The following is a 22605-nucleotide window of genomic DNA, read 5'->3' on the forward strand; positions in this document are numbered from 1 at the left end:
TCAATTTTCAATCCTAAAAACAGCTGATTCTTAAGGAGCAAGTTTTATCTCCTAAAACGTATATGAAAGTCTCCCAGATACAACTACTTTGATCATTACAAAACCTTCTAACCCATCAGAACTAGAGAACTAACAACCCATCATTCTAAAAACTGGCAAATAATTTATTACATAATTTTTTTTCTGCCTCTCATTACAAATATTGGATAATTCAATGGGAAATAAGAAATGTCTCTACTGGGCATAGTGGTGCCTAACTGTAACCCTAGGTCTTAGGAGGTGAAGAGAGGAGAATCAGCCCCTAGTACATAGCAACTTTTAGATTTGAACTTTCAGTCACTAAAGAAGGGATGATGGATAAAGAATTTGGAATTTTTCCTTTTTTTTCTTTTTTTAATTTTTTTTTACAAAGGCTAAAACATAAAAGGGGCACCATAGGGGAAGGCAGCAGAAAGACAGAAGAGGGAATATTAGGGTTGAATGTGATCACAGTAAATTATATACATAAATAAAACTACCTTAATGAAACCTATTTTGTACAATTAATATATGCCAATACAATGATAGAATTAGAAGAACTTTATTTTAAGATCCCTAAAAAAAATTCATCAAATGTCAATGGCTACTCATATCATAAAAACAGACTATAAGCATTATGTCTCAGCTACTGATAAATACACCACCCCAAAGAAAATCAGACTGTCAAAGAAATACTGTATTCTCATCTTCACTGTCACACTACAGATAACATGCCATCTGCTACAAAATAAGATAAAGCAATAAAAAAAATAAGGTGAAATATACACAAAACAATTAACAAAAAGTTAGTGACTAGTGAATGAACTACAACAAACTAGAAAACATTTGTGCAACCCAAAATTAAAAACAAAACAATCAAAACAGCAAAAGGGGCAACCAAAAGGATGTGATTTAATATAATGTGGGGAGGAGTGTCATCTACAATGCTTATAAACAAAACTATTCCAGAATTTAATTTTTTTCATATTTCTGTTCAGAATATTTTTATTACCTAAGATGTCAAAGGATAGGACTAAAATATAACAAAAAAATTAATTTTATACACAAAAATAATTTTATAAAGATTTGTTCTTATTTATATGTGTATATTTGTTATTAGTGTATAGCATGTTCAGGTGCCTGTGGAGGACAGAAGAAGGTATCAGATCCCTGGATCTGCAAGAGCCGTTAAGTGCTATCAACTGCTAAGTCCTCTGCAAGAGCCATTAAGTGCTATCAACTGCTAAGCCATTTCTACAATCCTAACAATAATCTTATATGATAATTTTTAAATTTTGTGTATTCAGCAGTTTGCTGAACACTGGACAAAACATATGCCATTTTATTACTTGTAGACACAATTGTAGAGGAGAACCTGGACATGCACAGAAAAGGCATTATTGTAGCTGAAAGGGAGTAACAGAGTCTTGTTTTCCTTGTCAACACTAAATGAACCATGTTCTTAGGCTGTGTCCTTTCAGCCTGTCAGTAATGGAAGTTTCTACTGGAGGTATCTCAGTGCTCAAGAAGAGTCTGACGTTGAAGCCGTTCTAATCTCAGTTTAGGGATGGCCAACTCATCTTCTCTCCCTCACTTTCCTTTCCAGAGGCATCATCACTCTTTTGCTTGGAAGCATATTTGTCCTAATATTGCTTTTGCTCTTAGCAGCACCACTTTTCCCCCCCATACACACTGGGTGACCTCACCCACTTCCAAGACAGTAATTCATACATGTATCTACCTCCAATTTTACCTCCACACCAAATCCTATTTGTTAAGTGCTACTGGATTTTCTGACTGAGATGCTTGGTAAACATGCCAGACAAAAGAAATCAACCCTAAAATCTTGACCATTATCTTTCAGCAGAGCTGCAACCCAGAGACTGCCCAAAGAAATATTGCTGTTTAAGAATAAAATCCCTAGCACCAAAAATTTTATTAATTATTAATTTATGTAAATCCAGAACACAGGGCTAGAGTATAGTCCCCTGGTAAGACATTTCTTAGCATGCATAAAGCCCTGGGTTAAATCTCCAGCACCTACAAAAAATATGCCTAAGTTTTGAACTGTTTGGGTTTTCTGAGACATAACATTCCTATGCACCCCGGTGGCTCTGCCTCTGGGTTGCTGACCTGGCTCTTTTCCTTGGGGGACACAGGATCTTAACATGCAGCCTAGGCTAGCCTGGTACACTTGATACTCCTGCCTCAGTGTCACAAGCAATGAGATTCCAAGTGTGCAACACCATATCCCATGCAATATAACCCGCAAACAACATGAAAGCACCTTAAGAAACAAAAGAAAAATTAAATGGAAACAGATGAAAGATAGAAAGATCTTCACAAGGATAAACCACAACTTCTAAAGATGAATAATATGTATTAAAAAGATGCTCAATGACCAGGCGTGGTATTGCATGCCTATAATCCCAGCACTCGGGGAGGCAGAGACAGGAGAATTTGTATGACTTCAAGGCCAGCCTGGTCTACAAAGCAAATCCAGGACAGTCAGGGCTACACAAAGAAACCCTGTCTCAAAACCACCCCCCCCCCCCACACACACACACAAATGATGCTCATTGAAAATATAAGCCACAATGAAGTATACTAATACACACAAATCACACTGACATTTTTGCTTCTGTTGTTTGAAACAAGGTTTCGTGTTGCCCAGGCTAATGATGAATTCCTGATTCTCCTGTCTCAGCTTGGCCAATCCACACATCCTCATTAATGTGTGATACTAACTTTAAAATTTAGTATGGTGGCACATGCCTATAATCCCAGAACTTACGAAGTGGAATATGAATGACCAAATATAAATGCAAAAATAATGATTACCATGGGGGGGGGATGAAAAGAGAGATCAGAAAAAGGTTATGCTACCCTGATGGGGATGTAAAATAGGTTGCATATGAATTTTGGGTTTTGCTGGGTTTTTTTAAGTGTGGGTTGTTTTGTTTTGTTTTATTTTTTTTGTTTAGAGACAGGGTCTTCTTACGTAACCTTACCTGGAACTTACTCAATAGACCAGGCTGGCTTCAAATTCAGAGAGAACTGCACATTTCTACGTGCTAGAATTAAATGTGTGCCCACCACATGTAGCTGTTAGCTTGCTTTTTGACACTAGGTCTGCTATTAGCTGAGTCTGGCCTCAAATTTATGACTCTTCTCTGAATGTTGGTTATACACATTTACCCCTACATCTGACTTGCATCTAAGTTGTATGATTCTCTAAGCTATACACATCTGTATTTAAGCATTTCTCTATATTTTTTTTTTCAGTTGCACAATTTAGGAAAAAGAATCTTACAGGTCAACATTTTTTTTTTTTTGAGATAGGAGCTCAAAATGTAGTCTGGGCTGACCTGGAATTCACTATGTAGATATTCTGTCTTCAAGCTCATAGAATCTGCCTATCACTGCTTTCTGAGTGCTGTGATTAAAGACATGGGAATTAAGAGAACAAAAGACTTTATTTCTTTCTTTTAGGAGCACCTCATGAGTATTATATTTACATCAATTCCACCCTACCCTTTCTCACCTCCAACTCCAGCACCCACTATACTCCCCCTCAATTTATGAGTGGACTGAGCATGTCCCTGGCATGTGCAAAGCCCATAGTTCAGTCTTCAGCAGCACTGGGGAGAAAGGCTTACAGATTCTGTTTATACATCCTATCTTATGCTAATATGATACCACAATACCATCACTTACAGAGAGAGATTATCTATGCTACAGGTTACCCACAACCTACACCTTGCCTCTTTGATATTCCATTTGTTGGTTAGAAAAAGCCAACACAATAAACGTGTACTAGTCCACAACTCACTTATTTTTTTTTTCTTTACTGTTTTGCTACTGAGAATTGAGCCTATGGCCTTGCACATGCTAGGCAAGCACTCTACCAATAAAATATAGCCTTATCCTCTTCTACTTTTTTTTTTCTTTTGACAGTCTGGCCAAGTTTATCAAGCTAGCCTTGAAATCACTCTGTAGCACAGGCAAAGTACATTTTTCTTCTTCAACTCAAGTAACACCAATCCCAGCTACACAATTATTCTCAAAACTAAAGATAAAAGGCTAGTGAAAAGCAATTATTAATTAAATCTGTATAAAATCTGAAAATCTGTTATAAATTCCTAAACACCCACCACTCATTTAAAATGTAAAGAATTCAACTAGTAAAGAATATCAGACAGCAAGACAATTCAGTTGACTAAGACCCTGCCTCAAAAAAAAATTACCAGTAGAGGGGGTTTTCATATGTTCTCAGTGCAGAAAAAAGACAAACATATGAGGCAGCAGTTCTCAACCTGTGGGTCACTCGCATATGAGATATCCCGCATATCAGATATTTAGATTAAAATTCATAACAATAGCAAAACTATAGTTATGAAATGGCAATGAAATAATTTTATGGTTAGGGATCACCACAACATAAGGAAATTAAAGGGCCACAGCATTAGAAAAGTTGAGAAGCACTGATCTGAGTTGACAGATATACCAATTACCCCGTTCTGATAATTACATAATGTATATGTGTATTATTGTTGGAGGATTTTTGGGTTCTGGTTTTTGAAACAAAGTTCACATAACCCAAGATGGCCTCACACTGAACTCCTAGATCCTCCTGCCTCCACCTTCCATATGTTGGGTGTGCTTAGTTTTATATACATGTACTGAAAACTCACTTGGACAGGAAATGTGGGTCAGTTGACAGTGATCACCTAGCATGCAGAAGCCTTGGATTTTATTCCCAGAAGCACAAACCTGGTATGGTGGCACACGCCTGAAATTCTAGAGCATGGTACTGGAAGATCAGAAATCAAGGTCAACCTGAACTATAACAGTAACCTTGTACCTGGGATGCATGATATCTTGAAGGGTAGGAGGAAGGGAGAAAAAGAAAGAAATTAGAGCCAGAGGAAGCAAATCACGCACTTGAAATCCCAATTCACACACTTGAATGTCTGAGGAAGGGTTGCCGCAAGTTCTAGGCCAGCATAAAATACAGAGTAAAATCCTGGGTCAAAAGGAGAGGGTGTAAAAATTGTTTTGTTTTGTTTTTCTTTCTGTTCCTTCTTATGACAAATGCATTTGTTCCCTCAATTTCTAACAGCTTCATCTTCTACTACTTTCAGCAATGTTAACGCATACCTTTTTCAATTAGCTTTCCAATGACTGAGGAAAGACTGTATTAGTGTTCCAAACTCCTACCTATGGTATAGTCATCACTATATAACTAAGAAATAATTGAAATGTCATTCTATATTGTCAGTCACTAGTCCACAAGCACATTTATTAGCCTGCAGATAATATTGTCATCATAAGCTATTAATTAGCACCTCAAAGATTTGTTCAAATTGTGTACAAAATCATTAATGGTTTATCACATTCAGGCAATTTACTTGCAATAACAGGTATGTATTGCCTTACTATATATAAAATGGGTATTCTTTATATACTAGAAAACCAGAAAAAAAATTACTTAGAACCTGAGGCAAGGCAATGGAAAGTTTAAGACACAGGGGATTTTTTTTTTCAGATACAGATTAAATTATGTCATCCGAAAGCAATCCACAAATAGTAGACCAGCATTCGTTTAGTAATTGGTTCAGAATGTTGCATCTGTCTTACTGTCTTATCTGTTAAACACTTCTAGTAAACTAGCCTACATTGCAGATAACAGACAAAATGACCTCAAATACTAGCCCATTCTATTATGACCTTAAAAATATTAAAATGTCCTGTCTCGGTCTCAGTATTATTTTACGCCCTTAATATTTGAGTGTACCAGTTTTTCCCTTTCTCAGTTTTGTGCTGTTATGAAAATTCTGCCTCAACTCCCCAAGAACGAGCACATAAATAAATCTACTTTCTATCAAAGATCTGTGAAAACCTGAATGAAATAAGTTATGTTCTTCTGATTTCAGAAGCATATTGTGACTGCTTCTTAACATGAATATTTAGCTTTTCCTCCTACTTACTCCCCATGATTTCAGCAAAGAGAAAACACAAACAAGCCTGAAGTACTTATGCTCACAGCCTACAAGTGTGCTTCATGTATAAGAGTATTGTTCACCTATGCTTCACTTAGTTTTTAAAAACAAAACAGGCCAAAAGGTTACATAAATTTGTTTAAGCAAAGTATATATATACCTCTATTATCAATGCTATATCAAAAATATTACCCTCAAAAACAAATACTAGGACAAAACCATTTTACTTTGTGGAAACAAGCACTTATGAAGAAAGCAAAAAATGTTATAAAACACAAATTAACAAAAGCTTTAACCCTGTAAGAAGGAAAAGGCAGTTACATTAATGGCAAACTCTCTATTTCAGAATTATAAAAAAACTTGGCAAACAAAGTAGCAACTTAATAACATCTTAATGTTGCACCAACACTTTCTGAAGAATGAATTTCTCTTACCAGAAAAACAGACTATGACTTAACACTTAATTTATGAATACAAGTTAAAATATGAAATCAGTTTGAAAAAAAAAAGGTTGAAGGACTGGAGATCTAGCTCAGTTGGTAGAGTCCTTGCCCACGTATGAGGCCCAGGGTTTGATCCATGCAAACTAGGTGTGATACTTTGGTTTGATACCATGCAAACTAGGTGTGATATCTTGCATACATAACATTAGAAGGCATGTGATTAGAAATTCAAGGTTATCCTCAGCTACATAGTCAGTTCAAGGCCAGCCTGGAATATAAGACACCCTGTTTCAAAAAAAAAAAAAATTAGTTTCAGTGGCTAGAGACCAAGTACTTAGGAAACTTTAGTAAAAGAATTACCAGGAGTTTTAGGCCAGCTTGAACTACAAAAGTTCTGGGCATACATAAGCTACTTACAAATTATTGAGGAAAACAATTACCTTTAGGAGTCCTCTAATATTTTGATACTTCTTGCGAAAAACAATCATGTTACACAAGTTTTATAATTGTTTAAAGATCTGTTTAATGTTTTTGGTGTATGTATGTGTGTTTAAATGCATGTATGTATGTCCACCAAGTGCATGCAGGAGCCTGCAAAATTAAAAAAGGGTGACATAACTCCTAGAACTACAGCTATGGGCAGTTGTGGACCCCCTACCCAGTCCTGGAAACCCAGGTCCTAATAGCAGTAAATCTTAACTGCTGAAATACGTCTTCAGCCCATAACATGTATTTTGATTACTTTTACTTATGTTTATCTGTGAATTTGAGTATGTGCATGTCATGTATAGGTGTCCGAGGATGCCAGAGGTGATGGCTTCCTTTGCAGCTGGAGTTACCACTTGTAACTGGTTATGAGTCACCCCAACATGGACAATGGAAATAAAATTCTGGCCCTGTGGAAGAGCAGTATATGTTCTTACACTGAGCTATCTCTCCAGCCCTAAAAGGTCTATAATTTATCATCTAAAAATATATTTGGTGGGCCAGAGAAGTATCTTAATGGCTAAAGGCATGTGCTGCCAAGCCTGATGATCTGAATTCAATCCCCTGGCCGCACATGGTGGAAGGAAAAAAAACCAACTACCACACACTGTATTGTCTTCTGACCTCCATCCTGGCATGCACAAGTGCATAAACACATGCGCAAACACATGCGCACACACGTGCGCGCGCACACACACACACACACACACTAAAGTTTTTAAATATTAAAAAAAATAAGTGACAACTCTAGAAACTAATAATAGTATATAGGTATGTGAAAGATGGACTGCTTTGATAGACAAAATATTACCTAACAAAGCTTATCCCTCAAAGGTAAGATATTTTAGATAATAGACAGTTTTCATGGAGCACAATTACATATTTGTCCTTAAGAGCTCTGGCAGTCATGAATTTGAAAGAATGCAAGAGGTTAGATGGAAGAATTTGAAAGGAAGAAAGGGAAGGGAGAATGATGTAATCATATTATAAACTCAAAAACTAAAAGAAAGCATTTTTTTTAAAGCTCTGGTAGTTCTTATAAGGTTAGACAAAGTAAAAGAAGGTCTCTCTCTCTCTCTCTGTCTCTCTGTGTGTGTGTGTGTGTGTGTGTGTGTGTGTGTGTGTGTGTGTGTAAGAAAAAAGTTACTACTGTGGCCTCAATAGGAAATCCTTCTAGTTTAGGACTACTATAGGCACAGTTTGAAAAAAAATGCACGTATTGATTAATATAGTAGAATGTCAATTAAATGATCATTCCTAAGGTCTCTGCCTTAGCACTGCCATTTCATTACATCAGGTATACTGCCCTGCAAATTGTGGTGGCAGGAATAAAAAAAAAAGTAAGGAATATTTCACTAAAAAAGTAGAATTTGCCTCCTTAAAAATTATAAAATGCCCTACAGTTTGTGGTTTTTTGTTTTTCAGTGCTGAAAATCAAACCCAAGAACTCAGAGCATGCTATGCTGTAGTAACATTTCTGAGAATTCTGGAATTTTTGGTTTCTTTAAAAAAACACAGAAATATTTTTAAAATATGCTTGTTTTCATCTTAGGTGTAGGGATGTGGAGCTGCTTTGAACTATCTGCAGCAAGTGACCATGATCTGCCTCCTGCACTAACAGAAACATGGTTTTGTCAGCTATAGACAATTTCTGTGATTGTGTATCTTTTGACATTCCAGAAACTTTTCAAAGGAGACATAAATGTGAGGGCCCCAAGAGACTGAGTGAGTGGCTGTTGGTCATTTAGGGAGGCTGGTTGTTGTTTGTTAGTAGCAGTGGTCAAAATAAAACACAATTACATTCAGGGACCTCTTTCTCGACTTCTTTTTCTCCTTTTCCTTCTATCCTTGTCTCTCTCAGTGTTAGGGGGTGAAACTGGGAAGATAAAGGGTGGGAAAAAGAAGAAACCATGAAGGAGCAAAAACCAGCTATACTATGCAAATTGCTTTTTCCCTCTGAGCTGATTCTCATCATGTTGCTTTTATCATTACAGCACTGTTAATCTCACAATAGCTATATAGTGGTAAAATGCTGCAAACAAGAAAAACTTAGCAATCTCATGAAACACAACATATACTACACTTTTTAAAAAATTGCAAGGCTGGGGAGTACTTGTTGCTCTTTTTTTTATTTTAAGGAATAATCAGCTAGCCATGGTGGTACACGCCTGTAATCCCAATAGTGAAAAGGCTAAAGCAGGAAGATAATGAAATCAAGGTCACCCTGGACTACAAAGCAAATTCCAGATCAGCCTGAGCTACATAAGACCTTATCTCAAAAAAACAAAAAAAACAAAAAAAAAAAAATTTAAAATTATTAAACGTAAAGCAAAAATCCACCTAAGAAATAATTTTATGCATGGTCATACTCCATCACCCAAATTCATAAATGTATCAATTCTAGCCTCGCTTTTAGCATTTCCAGTTGCTGTTTTATATTTAAGATACTGTTTCCAAATAAAGAATTTTTATAATACATTTACAAAACTATATGCTTTAACAAGATGAAAATGTTAATATCTATAACATGACTTTTTTAAAACCTCTAAAATTAAGTTATATGAAACAAAGTTTGTACATAAAGTCAAATAGATGAAAACAAACTATAGGATGGTGATGTCTTTAAAATATTTAAATACTGATTGTTTATAATATTTCATTATGGCAGGACCTGATAGTGCAGGCCTGTAATCCCAGCCACTTGGGAAGCTGAAATGGGATGATTTCATGTTCAATGCTGGCCTGGGCAACTAGACAAGGTCCTGTCTCAAAACAGAAAATTTAGGGACTGAGGATATAATTCTGTTAGTACAGTGCTTGTCTATGCATGCTTTATGGCCTGGGTTCAATCTCCAATTCTGAATAAACCAGGTATGATATACATGTAATTGGAAAATAGAAGGAACATCATAAATTCATGGTCATTCTTAATCATATAACAGTTCAAAGTCAGCTTGGGACACATGAGAACACTGACTCCAAAAAGGGGGAAACCTAGCTGTGGTGGGGCATAATCTTTAATCCCAGAATTTAGGAGGCAGAGGCAGGTGGATGCTTCCTGGTCTACAGAGCTCTGAGTTCTAGGGCAGCCAGGACTACACAGAAACTGTCTTGAAAACAAAAATAAAAGTAAGAAAGAAAGGAAAGGAAAATACAAAATGGGCTGGGCATGAAGTAAAATGAAATCTTGACATTTGCAGGAAAACAGATAAAACGGGAAATCATGTATTATTTTACACAAAATTACCTAAACTAGGAAAGACAAATGGCATGTTTTAAGTATACATGTGTGTGGGTCATGAAAGTAGAAAGAGAAAAACAGACTTTAAAGAAAAAAAAAGGGTAGACTAAGAGTACATAATGGAGGTAAACCATGGTGGTGTATGCCTTTAATCCATCATTTATGAGACTGGTCTACAAAGTGAGTTCCAAGACAGCCATGTCTCCACAGTGATACCTTGATTCAAATTTAGAGGAAGGAAAAGAGGGAATGAGGAAGAGAGGCAGAGAGAAAGAAGTAGATAATGGAATATATGCGACATAAAAGCAAGTGATAAGACTAGTTAGGAGGAGAAAGGGGGCCAGCAAGAGGTGAGTAGATGAAAGTAGTGGAAAGGAAGACAGTAAATTAAGGTATGACACATTATGAAAATGCCATAATAAAATCTATTACATTGTATGCTAATGTAAATAATTTTGTAAAGGGCTGAAGATATGGCTCAGTAGTAGTACTTGCCTAGTATACACAAGGCCTAGGTTCATTCATCAGTAAGGCAAAACTTAATAAAATATTATATTAAATAGCTTCATTTTTTTTATTTTTAAGATATTTTTAACTCTGTGTATGTGTGTATGTTCATGTGTGTTCAATGTGGTGTGTGTGTGTGTGTGTGTGTGTGTGTATACAAGGCCAGAGCTGGAGTTATACAGGCAACTGTGAGCTATCAGATGTGGGTGCTGAGAATTGAACTCAGGTCCTCTAGAAGCACAGTAAAAGCTCCCAACTCCCTGACACATCTAGGCCACTTAGCTTTGTTTAATTTTCTTTTGGCTCTTATTGTTTTGTTTGAAACTAAGCTTCACTATGTAGCTCCTGCTGACCTCAAACTCATGGGATTCTTCCCTCATCCTTCCAGATGCCAGGATTATAGGTATGAGCCACCATACCCAGCTATGAAATCCAACTTTAAATCCTTAGCTAGTCTAGTGGCACATGCCTATAATCTTATATCCGGGATTATAAATTTAAGGTCAACAGGGACTACAAGGTCACTATCTCAATAATAAATTCTCTTAATATAGCAGAAATTATTTGTATTTATATAATCATTAAATTGTTACACTGATTTGGATCTATTTTAATTCAAACCACATTCCAGAAGCAATGCAATAAATACACACATTAAAGTACAGTTTTTAAGTAGCTCTTGTAAAACTACGTAGCGTGAATCATGTAAAAATACATAATACTCAAAATTCCACTTTAACAACCCATTCTTGACCTCACAATCATTTAGTTTTTCGACAACTAGAAGCTAAGCAGGACTCCTCCCCCTATTCCTAATACTCACTCTAAGGTAGAAGCAAAAATATTAAACTGTTAAAACAAACAAACAAACAAACAAAGCTAGGCCTGTGGATGTAACTCACTGATGGAGCTTAACTACCAAACACACAAACACACAAACACAAACACACACACACACTGTGAAATCAACCTAGAAGGAAGCTGGGCAGCCCACAAACATGACAGTTCATAAAGATTAGGTTTTACACACTAAATAACTATGAACTGGATTGTGTGTGGAGGATTAGCCCCAAACATAGAATTGTTTAGTTGCTTCCAATCCTGCCTTCTCAGCACTCATGGCTCCTGATAGATATCTGTTACATAGCACATAAAAATTAAAAATGAATATCTTATATGTAACACATAGCCGTGAGTTACCAAAACACTAAAGCATTGTAAGTATTTGCTGGGGGAGATGTTGGACCAGAAAGAAACAAGAGATGTCATCCCTTTTCTTCAAGGGCCTCTCAATTCATTGGCATACAAGAGTAAATATATATGATGATGTCAGAGGCCAATTAATTGCCCACCAAAGAAGTAGAGCCTGTAAGTGCAAAAGCTGTCCCGAGAAGTTTAAGTATCTAAGGGCTGGAATAATATTACTTTTAATAGCTATCACTATTGAGCACTTACTATAAATCAGGTGCTATATAGACATTTAGTCTTCACAACAATCCTTTGAGTGCTTATTATTCCCTATTTACTCAAAGGGAAACAGGCAAAGTGGTTAAGAATTTACCAAAGGTCACTCAGCTAGTTAAGTGGACTAAGCTAGCCGCCAATTCTAGGACTCATAAGGTTAAGTTTCATAAAACAGCAAAGGGAGTTGTCGGTGGGTATAAGTCATGTTACACGAGCATGAGCCGGCAATGCAATTCTGGTGCTTCGTTTGAGTAACAAAGTTTCAAAGATTCCTATCTTCCCGCTAGCAATCCGGAACCTGACACTGGACTGGAGTATGCGAGCAGAGGGAGACAATCCAAACAGCTAACAAGAATTGATCTCACATAAGATTGTGCACTAACCCTCCAAAGCGATTCACATGAAGAAATTAAACTTTTTTTTTTTTCAAATTAATGGTTAATTTTTCTACTTAAACGGGGAATCGGGGTGGGGGTGGGGGCTATTTGGCGCGAGAAAACGGCTACTGTAAATTACCGGCCCAGGAATACAAAATAAGTTTACGACTTAAAGGAGAGAAAACATCCTAAAGTACCTTCGAAAGGGGCAAGATTTTGCTGCAGTCCCAGGCCAAAATGGGGTTTCCTAAACATATGACCATGAAAAGTTGAATCCATCCCGAGACCACTGGGAGGTGACACACGGGTAGGGACTTGGCAGAAAGCGGTAATCCCTGCCATACTTTCCCCAAGGACCGCAAGGCCAGGGCAGTGCAAGATGACGCTCCCTGAGAAACTCGAGGTGCCAAGCCTGGCTGTCCCCTATGCCCCGTGCTCCTCTGACACTGGCGGCGAAGACCACAGAGAGTTCGGGACAGTTCGCCCTCCTAAGATTTCCGGCATAGGAGAGGCCGAGCGCCAAACTGAGGGAGGCGCTAAAGGTGCAGAGTGATGAAATGGGACAGAGAGAGAAATGACAAGTATGGACCCACGGGTAGAAAAAGAGCCAAGTGAGCAGAGGAAAAGCGAGACAGACAAAAAGAGACAGAGCAGGAGTACGGGGTGACCTGAGGGGGACAAGACGGAAGTTCTGTTGAGAAACCAAAGAGAAGCAGGGCTCTGGTAGACAGCCGAGCTTTGGGGGAGGTCGGGGAAGCGAGACACTCGACATCCGCCACGAGCTCCGCTCCTCTCGCAGTTCGAAACTCCTGACCAACCAACAATCCACAAGCGTCGCCCAGGTGGGGGAGGGGGCGCAGCTCCCTCCGGACCCGGCACCCCACTTCTGAATGTCGGCAACGCCCCGACACCAGCGCGCCTGGCACCCTTCCCCCGGCTGAAACACTCACAATTCGCCTCTCCCTGATTTTTCCCAGTTCTTTATCCACTCTGCGGGAACCACCACAGTTGCGGCCGCCATCTTCCCCTCAACTAGTAACAGTGGCCCGGATGTGTAGCTCGAGAGCGAGGGGTCAAAGGGGAGCACCGCCCACGGGGAGTGACGGAAGCTGCGAGTGCGGTTTTAGATTTCCCGCCCCACCTACCTCCCCACCCAGCAGAAGATCCAGGCCTGGCTGACAAAGAGGTGGTGAATGCCTGTGGACTCCTTTCTCTAGTACCTCCGTGGACCGCGACCTCCATAGCCCTCGCCCTTACTTCCCTTTAAAATTAAAAGAAAAAAAAAAAATATGCCAAACTCAGACCGCTGTAGCGTTTATAATCTCCCTTAATATCTACCCCAAGCCACTAATTCAAACACGTAATTTTTCAAGCGCTTGGTATGTTAGGTATTGGAGATACTGGAACTGTAAACATGGCATAAGCCTCTGGAAAAGAAGAACATGAGATAAGAAATATCTCAAATAACTACTGAATAGAAAAATAAAGATGGGTAGGGCAACAATGCCAAGTAACATGCTAGCATAATGGATAAAGGCTGGCCCAGGAAATTCATTAGCCCTAAATCCTAACTCCTTACTTTAGCTGCCAAACTAGGGAGCATTAGTATACCAAGAAACAGTGTTTACAATCTCATAATCTCTCCACAAAATACTTATTACAAAAGGGAAAATGTTAAAATAGCAAAATATGGAAGGTATGAAAATATCACCCTATGTTGGTGAGAATAAAAAATTTCAACAAAATTGGAGCTGCAGCTCAGGTCTAGAGCCCATGCTCAGCTTGAAACAGGCTCAGGTTTGTTACCTCACCACTAAGGGAAAAAAGAAAAAAAAATTATCTTAGAAATAAGACTAGTGAACCAGGCACAGGCGTACACAGATTGTGTATGTCTGTGTGGGTGTCTGTGTATGTGTGTATGTATGTATATATGGTGACAATTTTGAGAATTCTGGAATTTTGGGTTCTTTAAAAAACACAAAACTGATGTCCATCCTCTTTGCCTTTCTGGATGGGGATTGCGCATTTTAGTCAGAGTCCTCCCTCTTGATTAGTTTCTTTAGGTGTACAGATTTTAGTAGGTTTATCCTATATTATATGTCTATATGAGTGAATATATACCCTATGTGTCTTTCTGCTTCTGGAATAACTCACTCAGGATGATCTTTTCCAGTTCCCACCATTTACCTGCAAATTTCATGATTTCCTTATTTTTCATTGCACAGTAATACTCCATTGTGTAGATGTACCACAATTTCTGTATCCATTCCTCTGTTGAGGGGCAACTGGGTTGTTTCCAGCTTCTGGCTATTACAAATAAAGCTGCTACAAACATGGTTGTGCAAATGCCCTTATTGTGTACTTGAGCCTCTTTTGGATATATGCCTAGAAGTGGTATAGCTGGATCTTGAGGAAGCGCTATTCCTAGTTGTCTGAGAAAGCCCCAGATTGAAGGAGAAAATAGGGAACAAGTTAGGAGCCTGACACAGAGGGCCTCTGAAAGACTCTGCCCTGCAGACTATCAAAGCAGATGCTGAGACTTATGGCCAACTTTTGGGCAGAGTGCAGGGAATCTTATGAAAGAAGTGGGAAATAGTAAAATCTGGAGAGGACAGAAGCTCTACAAGGAGAGCAACAGAACCCAAAAATCTGAGCACAGGGGTCTTCCCTGAGACTGATACTCCAACCAAGTACCATGCATGGAGATAACCTAGAACCCCTGCACAGATGTAGCCCATCGCAGTTCAGTTCTCCAAGTGGGTTCCATAGCAATGGGAACAGGGACTGTCTCTGACATGAACTGACTGGCCTGCTCTTTGATCACCTTCCCCTGAGGGGAGAGCAGCCTTACCAGGCCACAGAGGAAGACAATGCAACCACTCCTGATGAGACCTAATAGACTAGGATCAGGATCAGAAGTTAGGAAAAGAAGACCTCCCCTATCAGTGGACTTGGGGAGGGGCATGCGTGGAATAGGGAGAGGAAGGGAAGGATTGGGATGGGAGGAGGGAGGGAGCTACAGGGGGGATACAAAGTGAATAAAGTGTAATTAAAAAAAAAAAAAAAAAAACAGAACTAAGCCAGGCACAGTGGCTCTTGTCTTTAATCCCAGCATTCAGAGAGGCAGAGGAAGGCGGATCTCTATGAGTTCTGTCGTCAGCCTGGTCTACAAAGCTAGTCCAGGACAGCCAAGGCTACATAGAGAAACCCTGTCTCAAAACAGAACAAAAACTCACGGGAATATTATAAGAATGTGCTTTTGGAGTATGATTTGCCTCATGTGCTAGCAGAAACATGGTTTTGCCAAGCTGAAATCTCTGAGATTTGTATGATGTTTGGAACACTGGGAACTTTTCAGAAATGTGAAGGCCCGAAGAGCCAGAGTGTGGTTGTTGATCATTCAGGGAGGTTGGTTGTGATTTGTTAGTAGCCAGAACAAAGAAGAAACAAAAGGAAAGAAATTAGATTCAGGAATATCTTTCTCTCTCTCTCTCTAGCCTTCTTTCTTTTCTCCTATATCCTTATTTCTCTACTATATAGTGTTAGGGGGTGAAATGGGAGTGGTGATAAAGGGTGGGAAAATAAACCCACAGAGTAGCAGATACCAACTACACATACACACCACACACACACACACACACACACACATATATATATTCCAACACTCAGGAGCCTGAGGCACGAACATAGTGACTTTCTATCAATCTGGAAATAAGGTAAGGCCACAAGGCAAGGTGGACAAGAAAGTGAAAAGAAATGGACATTATGGGACAGCCAATGAAGTACTAGGAAAACCAGTAATCAACTTTTTTTGAATTGTTAATGCCCAAATTTTACATAGTAACTTAATATCATAGGAACAGCAGGCATACCCATTGTTGAGGAAGAATCTACAAAATTACTGGCCTGTTCTTTTCAAAATTGTCAAGCTCATAGAAAACAGTAATTCTTCAAGATTTATGAAGACCAGAGGCAGAGGCAGAGGCAGAAGGATCTCTGTGAGTTTGAGGCCAGCCTCATCTGCATAGGAGATTCTGTCTCAAAAAAAAGATTAATAGAGACAAGAAATATAAGGGCTAGTCAATAACTACAGGCCAGCCCAGGAGAACTGTTAACTGCTAGGTATGTATAGGCTTATATACAGTTAAAGAAAATAACAGCATTAATAGTTCATTGTTAGTCTGTTAAAGAAAGTTAATGGAGCCATTCATTTTTAAGTTTCACAAAAGTAGGAGGTTTTTGGCACAAAACCAGTAATTAAGAATCAAGAGATATGCAGCCTATGCATAAATAAGATTTCTTCTAATGAGCTTTGTGATAGTGTTAGATACATTGTTGTTCTGACTAGAACCTATTTCTTATGCTGGATGTTGCTATAGACCATAATCTGTGTGGGATTGTTTCATGGAGTGCTAAGTAAGTATTGTTAATACATTTTTATTAACTAACATCTTACTTGGGCCAGAGAGATGGCTCAGTGCATAAAGGTGCTTGCCACTAAACCTGAGTTTAATCCCTGGGATCTACATGGTAGAAGAAGAAAAACAACTCTTGCCAACTGTCCTTTGACCAACATACATAAACAAACATACACACACACTAAATAACTATAATTTTAAAGTGTAAAGTCGTATTTATATTAAATATTCAAGTGAAAATTTCTATAAGCATAGAAGTACTGAGGCAACTACTAACTAGCAGAGAGGGGAGTTAGCAGTGGGAAAATAAATTAAAGAGGGAGCTAAAAATAGACAATTCGAAGAAGACAAAGGGGAGGCCTTAAAGGGAAGAAAAGGAAGAAGGAAATGATATACTTATGTCATGCTGGACAAAAAGAATGAAGAAAGATAAAGGATTTAAAACCTAACTATAACAGTAATTTCCTGAAATGTAAATATAATAAATGTTCCAGTTTTACAAAAAAAAAAAAAAATCATCTTGACTTAAAGAAGTCTGGCGCTTTTTTTTTTGTATTTATTTATTTTTATGTATATGAGTTCTTTATCTTCATGTTTGCCTGTATACCAGAAAAGGGCATCAGATCTCATTAGATGGTTCTGAGCCACCATGTAGTTGCTGGGAATTGAACTCAGAACTTCTAGAAGAGCAGACAGTGCTCTAAACCACTGAGCCATCTCTCTAGCCCCAAGTCTGGCTATTTTTAAAAGATAGTCCTAAATCACAAGAACACAGAAAGTTTGAAAATAAAATGGGAAATACATCAGGCAAATACTAAGGTCAATGAAAATGAAGCTGTGATAATTAGTATTAGATTAAAAACTAGAGGCTGGACTGTTTTGGTAGACTATTAACCAAATGTTAAGCTCTGCCTTCAATCCCTAGCACACTACACACACACACACACACACACACACACACACACCAAAGAGAAAATAACGGGAAGATTTATAGACTTATACAGGCAGCACCTCCCTTCCACCCTCTTCTGTCCCAACAACCAGGTAGGCCACCAGTGAAATGGATGTGTCTGGTTTCTTTGACTCAGTTGAGTCATTTGATGTTTTGCTAGAAGCTGTCTTGTGAGGAGGCATGTGATGTTTTGTTATGAGCTGTCTTATGTCAGAGTTGTTACTTTGCTCAGCCGAGTGAATGGACTCTGAGGAGAGGAGATATATAGAAGCCCATGGACAGTAAGACATCACTTTTTGGGATAGACATTACTGCACTGATCTTTGTGCTTTGACACTTGACTTCACAGAAAGAAACACTCCAGAGAACTTCTTGGAGCAATCCAACTGAGTCTTGTGGCTTTCACTGATTTGTCCAGATCTTCTGAATTGTGCTAATGCGTGTTGCTGCTTGGCATAGGCTTTTGGACTGGACTGCTGGTATCCAGACAACAAAGAGAAGACTCATCTCAAGGTACTACTTCTAAAAAGGTCTACACCCCCTTTATCTAATAATCTTTCTCTTCGATCTCGGGTCAGTGGGTAGAAGGGAGGTAGAAGTGTTTAAGAACCCGAAATAAGTACATTAGGTGAAAAATCTAAGCCTACACACCAGTCTTGGCACTGGCCTGTGTTGGAGCCTCCACTGCTTAGGAATCCCTGTAACTGCAGCCCCCAGGCATCATCCATTCTTCCTGTAGGGGCACTGGGTAATACTGCTGCTCGAGCTGCTACAGAGACATTTCTATACCCTTCTGTCTCACAGGTATGGGTACTACCTCTGTTTTTATGGGCATCATAATAACCATTGTTCCCACATTCCTGTTCTAAGAGGTAGTTCTGGAATGTTTTGTTTGGTTTCTTTATAAAGATAATGCGCTGGAAAATCCTTTCAGAATTGGTTCTGTCTGCCCAAGCCAACTGACTAGTTTCTACACTGGTGAACAGCTCAGATCAAAAACTTTCTTTCAGCAGTTCAGAGAACAGGTGGAAGAGGATCAGGAAGCAGTGAGAGAAATGCTTGTGAGGCACATAACCGAAGCAGCCAAGAGTTAAGGAGCAGTTGGAATGTCTGCTGACACATGCATGAAGGTGCCAGTGCTTGTCCTGGACACACACTTTGCTAGCCAAAACACCCCCAAAGACCTGACATCTATTTTCTCCTTTACATTCTGCCAGCCGTTTATCCAATGTGGTAAACCCAAATGTTTCTTGTACTACTCTTTACTTTCCTTTCAACAATACTCAGCGTGGTGAAGATACCCACATTAGACTGTTGAAAGGCAAGGACAGACAGTGCAGAGTTTACTTGATACCAAAGAAAGAATAATCCTTTTTCTGGATGTTCAGTGAAAAACAGTTCATGAAGATCAAGAGAAATGTTGTTAACATGGCAGGGAGAGTCCCAGAGAAGGTGGTATGCCCCCCCACCATAAATGTTTAAGTTCCTTCCAAAAGAGGTTTGAGTCTTAGCAACTTGGACTTGAAACTGGAACATGGAGAAATCACTCTGAAGGGTTACAATTTATGCAAGTCAGGCTTTGCTGAGGTCATTTTTGATGAGCTTAAAAGATACTAAAGTAATAAACAAGTCATGACTTAGTAACAGATAAAACAAATGACAATTTGGAAGCCCTACTGGACAAACCAGTTCATAAAACCCAGGCAACATTGGAGCTTCTCAAAGATTTCAGAGGCCAGCATTCCCAGCAGGGACGAAAAACAAAAAAAAAAAAAAAACAAAACAAAACAAAAAAAAGTGTTTCAGCCCTAACCAGAAACCACAATTGGTCTTGGAAACCAAGCAAGACTGAAATTAGAAAGTAAGACCCAAAGTGTGGCAGGCTGGGGTGTTGTAATAGAAAGGGATTTCTAATTATGCTACCTGAAAATCATGTGGCAAAGTAAAACTCACAGAGGAAGGAGAGGAGAAAAACATCAAGGAGGGAATGCCTGATGATCATCTAGCTACTGGACAAGTAGTAATGGAAAGGTTGTAGCAATACATGGCAAGTTACCTGGCTTTTTGCTCAAGGGAGAAAAGGTATTTCCATGATATTCTTGAGGAAGGACCACTGAAGATGCAATTGGCACACTTTACTGAGTGTAAACATAATAGGAGGCAACTAAAAAGCATATCTAGATTCCCTGTGATATATAACTAAAACTCTAAATAGAAAGTTTGCATTCATATCTCAGAAAGTTCTCCCACAAATGCCTTCTATGACTGCCCAAACTGCTGTACAAGAACTGCAAGGTGTGTTACATGAAGAATCTGACACTGTCATCTCCCAAAGTCTGTCATTCTGAGGACATGCAGTTTCCTTTCTTGTTTGTACTACCTCATAAGTGCAGTTCAATGGCTGACTATGTCTAAAGTTGTCTTAATTAGGTTTCTGTTGCTGTGATAAAACAACATGACCAAAAGCAACTTGAGAAGGAAAGGGTTTATTTCAGTTTACAGCTCTCTAGCCATACTCCATCACTGAGAGAAATCAGGGCAGGAACCTGGAGGCTATAGCTGATGCAGGACATGGAGGGGTGCTGCTTACTGGCTTGCTCATCACAGCTTGCTCTGCCTGCTTTATAATAGAACCCAGGACCACCAGCCAAGGCATGGCACTGCCCACAATAGGCTAGGCCTTCCCACATCAATCCTCATTTAAGAAAATGCACTACAGGATTCCTACAAGCAATCTTTTTTTTTTTTTTTTTTTTGACAGGGTTTCTCTGTGTAACAATCCTGGCTGTCCTGTAACTCACTTTGTAGACCAAGCTGACCTCAAATTCACAGAGGTCCACCTGCCTCTGCCTCCCTAGTAGTAGGATTAAAGGTGTGCACCACCACACCTGACGACTATACAGGCAAATCTTATGGAGGCATTTTCTCAATGAAAGTCCCTCTTCCCAAATGACTCTAGCTTGAGTCAAGTTAACACATAACTAGCCAGAACCCAATTCTTTAATGAAATTGATACAAACCAAGCTGGTATCTTGTTTGCCAGAAAATCTATACATTGGTTACTGGAATTTGTAACCTGCCTTTAAGTTTACAGCATTTGACAAATCTGGAACACAGGTTAATAAACTGCTCAAAAATGCTTCCTGCTGATATAACTCAGCTAAAAGATTCTACATGGCATCTGAAAACATACAAGATGCATGCACTTGTATGCCACCAGTGCTGGCGCTATGCAGCCGGGGTTTGCCTGAATTCGTGTAGACCAGGCTGGCCTTGAACTCACAGAAATCCAACTGCTTCTGCTTAAAAGCATGTTTACACCATATCCAGCTGTAAATATTTTTTTAATTATTAGTGTTGATGGTTGAATGCACACCATTAATCCCATCACTCAGGAGGCAGAAGCAGGCAGATCGCTGTGAGTTTGAGACAAGCCTGGTATACAGAGCAAGTTACAGGACAGCCCAGGCTACACCGAGAAACCCTGTCTCAAAAATAGAAACCAAAAACAAAGAAAAAGCTTAGTACTGATGTTTTTCATGTGGCTGGCCAATTATATGGCATTAGAAAAAGCTCTGAATGACAACATTAAGCACAGTCATAAAACTGGCCAGACAGTGAAAGCCATTCTCAGAGACAACTTCCCAGCGCAAGCCACCAACAGAATATCAAAACCATTTTCATCATGAGCTTCAAAATGGAGAGTGATTGAAACCAAACGGAGGGTTTTCTTTTCCTACTGTGTGCTAGTGAAACTTATGATTTATTCCCTTTCCCCCTTCCCCTGAATGGTTAGCAGCACCTAAGTGGAAGATGTTTCCCAGCAGTAGGCTATGCAAAGTAGTACCAATCAAATAGGTATAAAAGATCATTTGAAAATGTTCAACTTGCCAGCCCAGAAAGACGTACATGGTATGTACTCACTCATAAGCGGATAACCATATTACAACTCACAGACCCAAAGAAGCTAAGTAACAAGGAAGGCCCAAGGGAGGGTGCCGGAATGTCACTCAGAAGAGGTTATAGAATAGACAGCAGAAGTGGATGAAGAGAGGGAACTGGGCAGGAGAGGGAATGGGGAGTGAAACAAGGGTGGACACAAGAAGTGGGGAGAACAGGGGGTAGCAGGGAAGTGAGAGGACTAGGAACAAGAAGGCAAACTGAGGGGGTCATCATCTTTGTCAAGTTGGAGGCCTGCGACAGGATAGGCTCCTAGGAGGATATGGGTGTGACTCTAGCTGAGACTCCTAACACAGGGGACAACAAGACTGAAGTGATCACTTTCTAGCCAGGCAGGACCAGTAGAAGGAGGGGAACAATGACCCTCCAATAAAACTGGTGATCCAAAAAGTACCCTGACTACAAGAAGTACAGGGATGAAGAGAGAACAAAGATTGAGGGAATGTCCAATCAATAATTGGCCCAACCTGAGACCCATGCCATGGTAGAGGGCTGCCAGCTCCTGACACTATTAATGATGCTCTGCTATGCTTGCACACAGGTGCCTAACTTGACTGTCGTCTGGGAGGCTCCAGCCAGCAGTGGATGGGGACAGATGTTGGGACTTGCAGCCAAGCATGTGGTGGAGCTCCAGGGGTCCCGTGGAAGTGTTGGAGGAAAGATGGAAGGACCTGGAAGGGACAGGTACCTCACAAGAAGACCAACAGAGACAACTAACTCTGTAAGAACTCATGGGT

At 39.4% G+C, this 22605-nt stretch overlaps 1 protein-coding gene across 3 annotated transcripts in view; it reads right to left on the reverse strand.

The window, feature by feature from the left end:
* Positions 1 to 13591, reverse strand: part of Thoc2 (THO complex subunit 2) — a 114979-nt gene extending 101388 nt beyond the window's left edge. For all 3 annotated transcript variants that reach the window (XM_060375258.1, XM_060375257.1, XM_060375256.1), the window contains exon 1: positions 13489 to 13591. In XM_060375258.1, coding sequence (XP_060231241.1) covers positions 13489 to 13559 — 71 coding nt within the window. In that variant the 5' untranslated portion in view covers positions 13560 to 13591. The remainder of the gene's footprint in view (positions 1 to 13488) is intronic.
* Between the last annotated feature and the right edge of the window lie 9014 nt (positions 13592 to 22605).

The sequence above is a fragment of the Meriones unguiculatus genome, chromosome X (assembly GCF_030254825.1).
Source record: "Meriones unguiculatus strain TT.TT164.6M chromosome X, Bangor_MerUng_6.1, whole genome shotgun sequence".
Taxonomy (NCBI): domain Eukaryota; kingdom Metazoa; phylum Chordata; class Mammalia; order Rodentia; family Muridae; genus Meriones; species Meriones unguiculatus.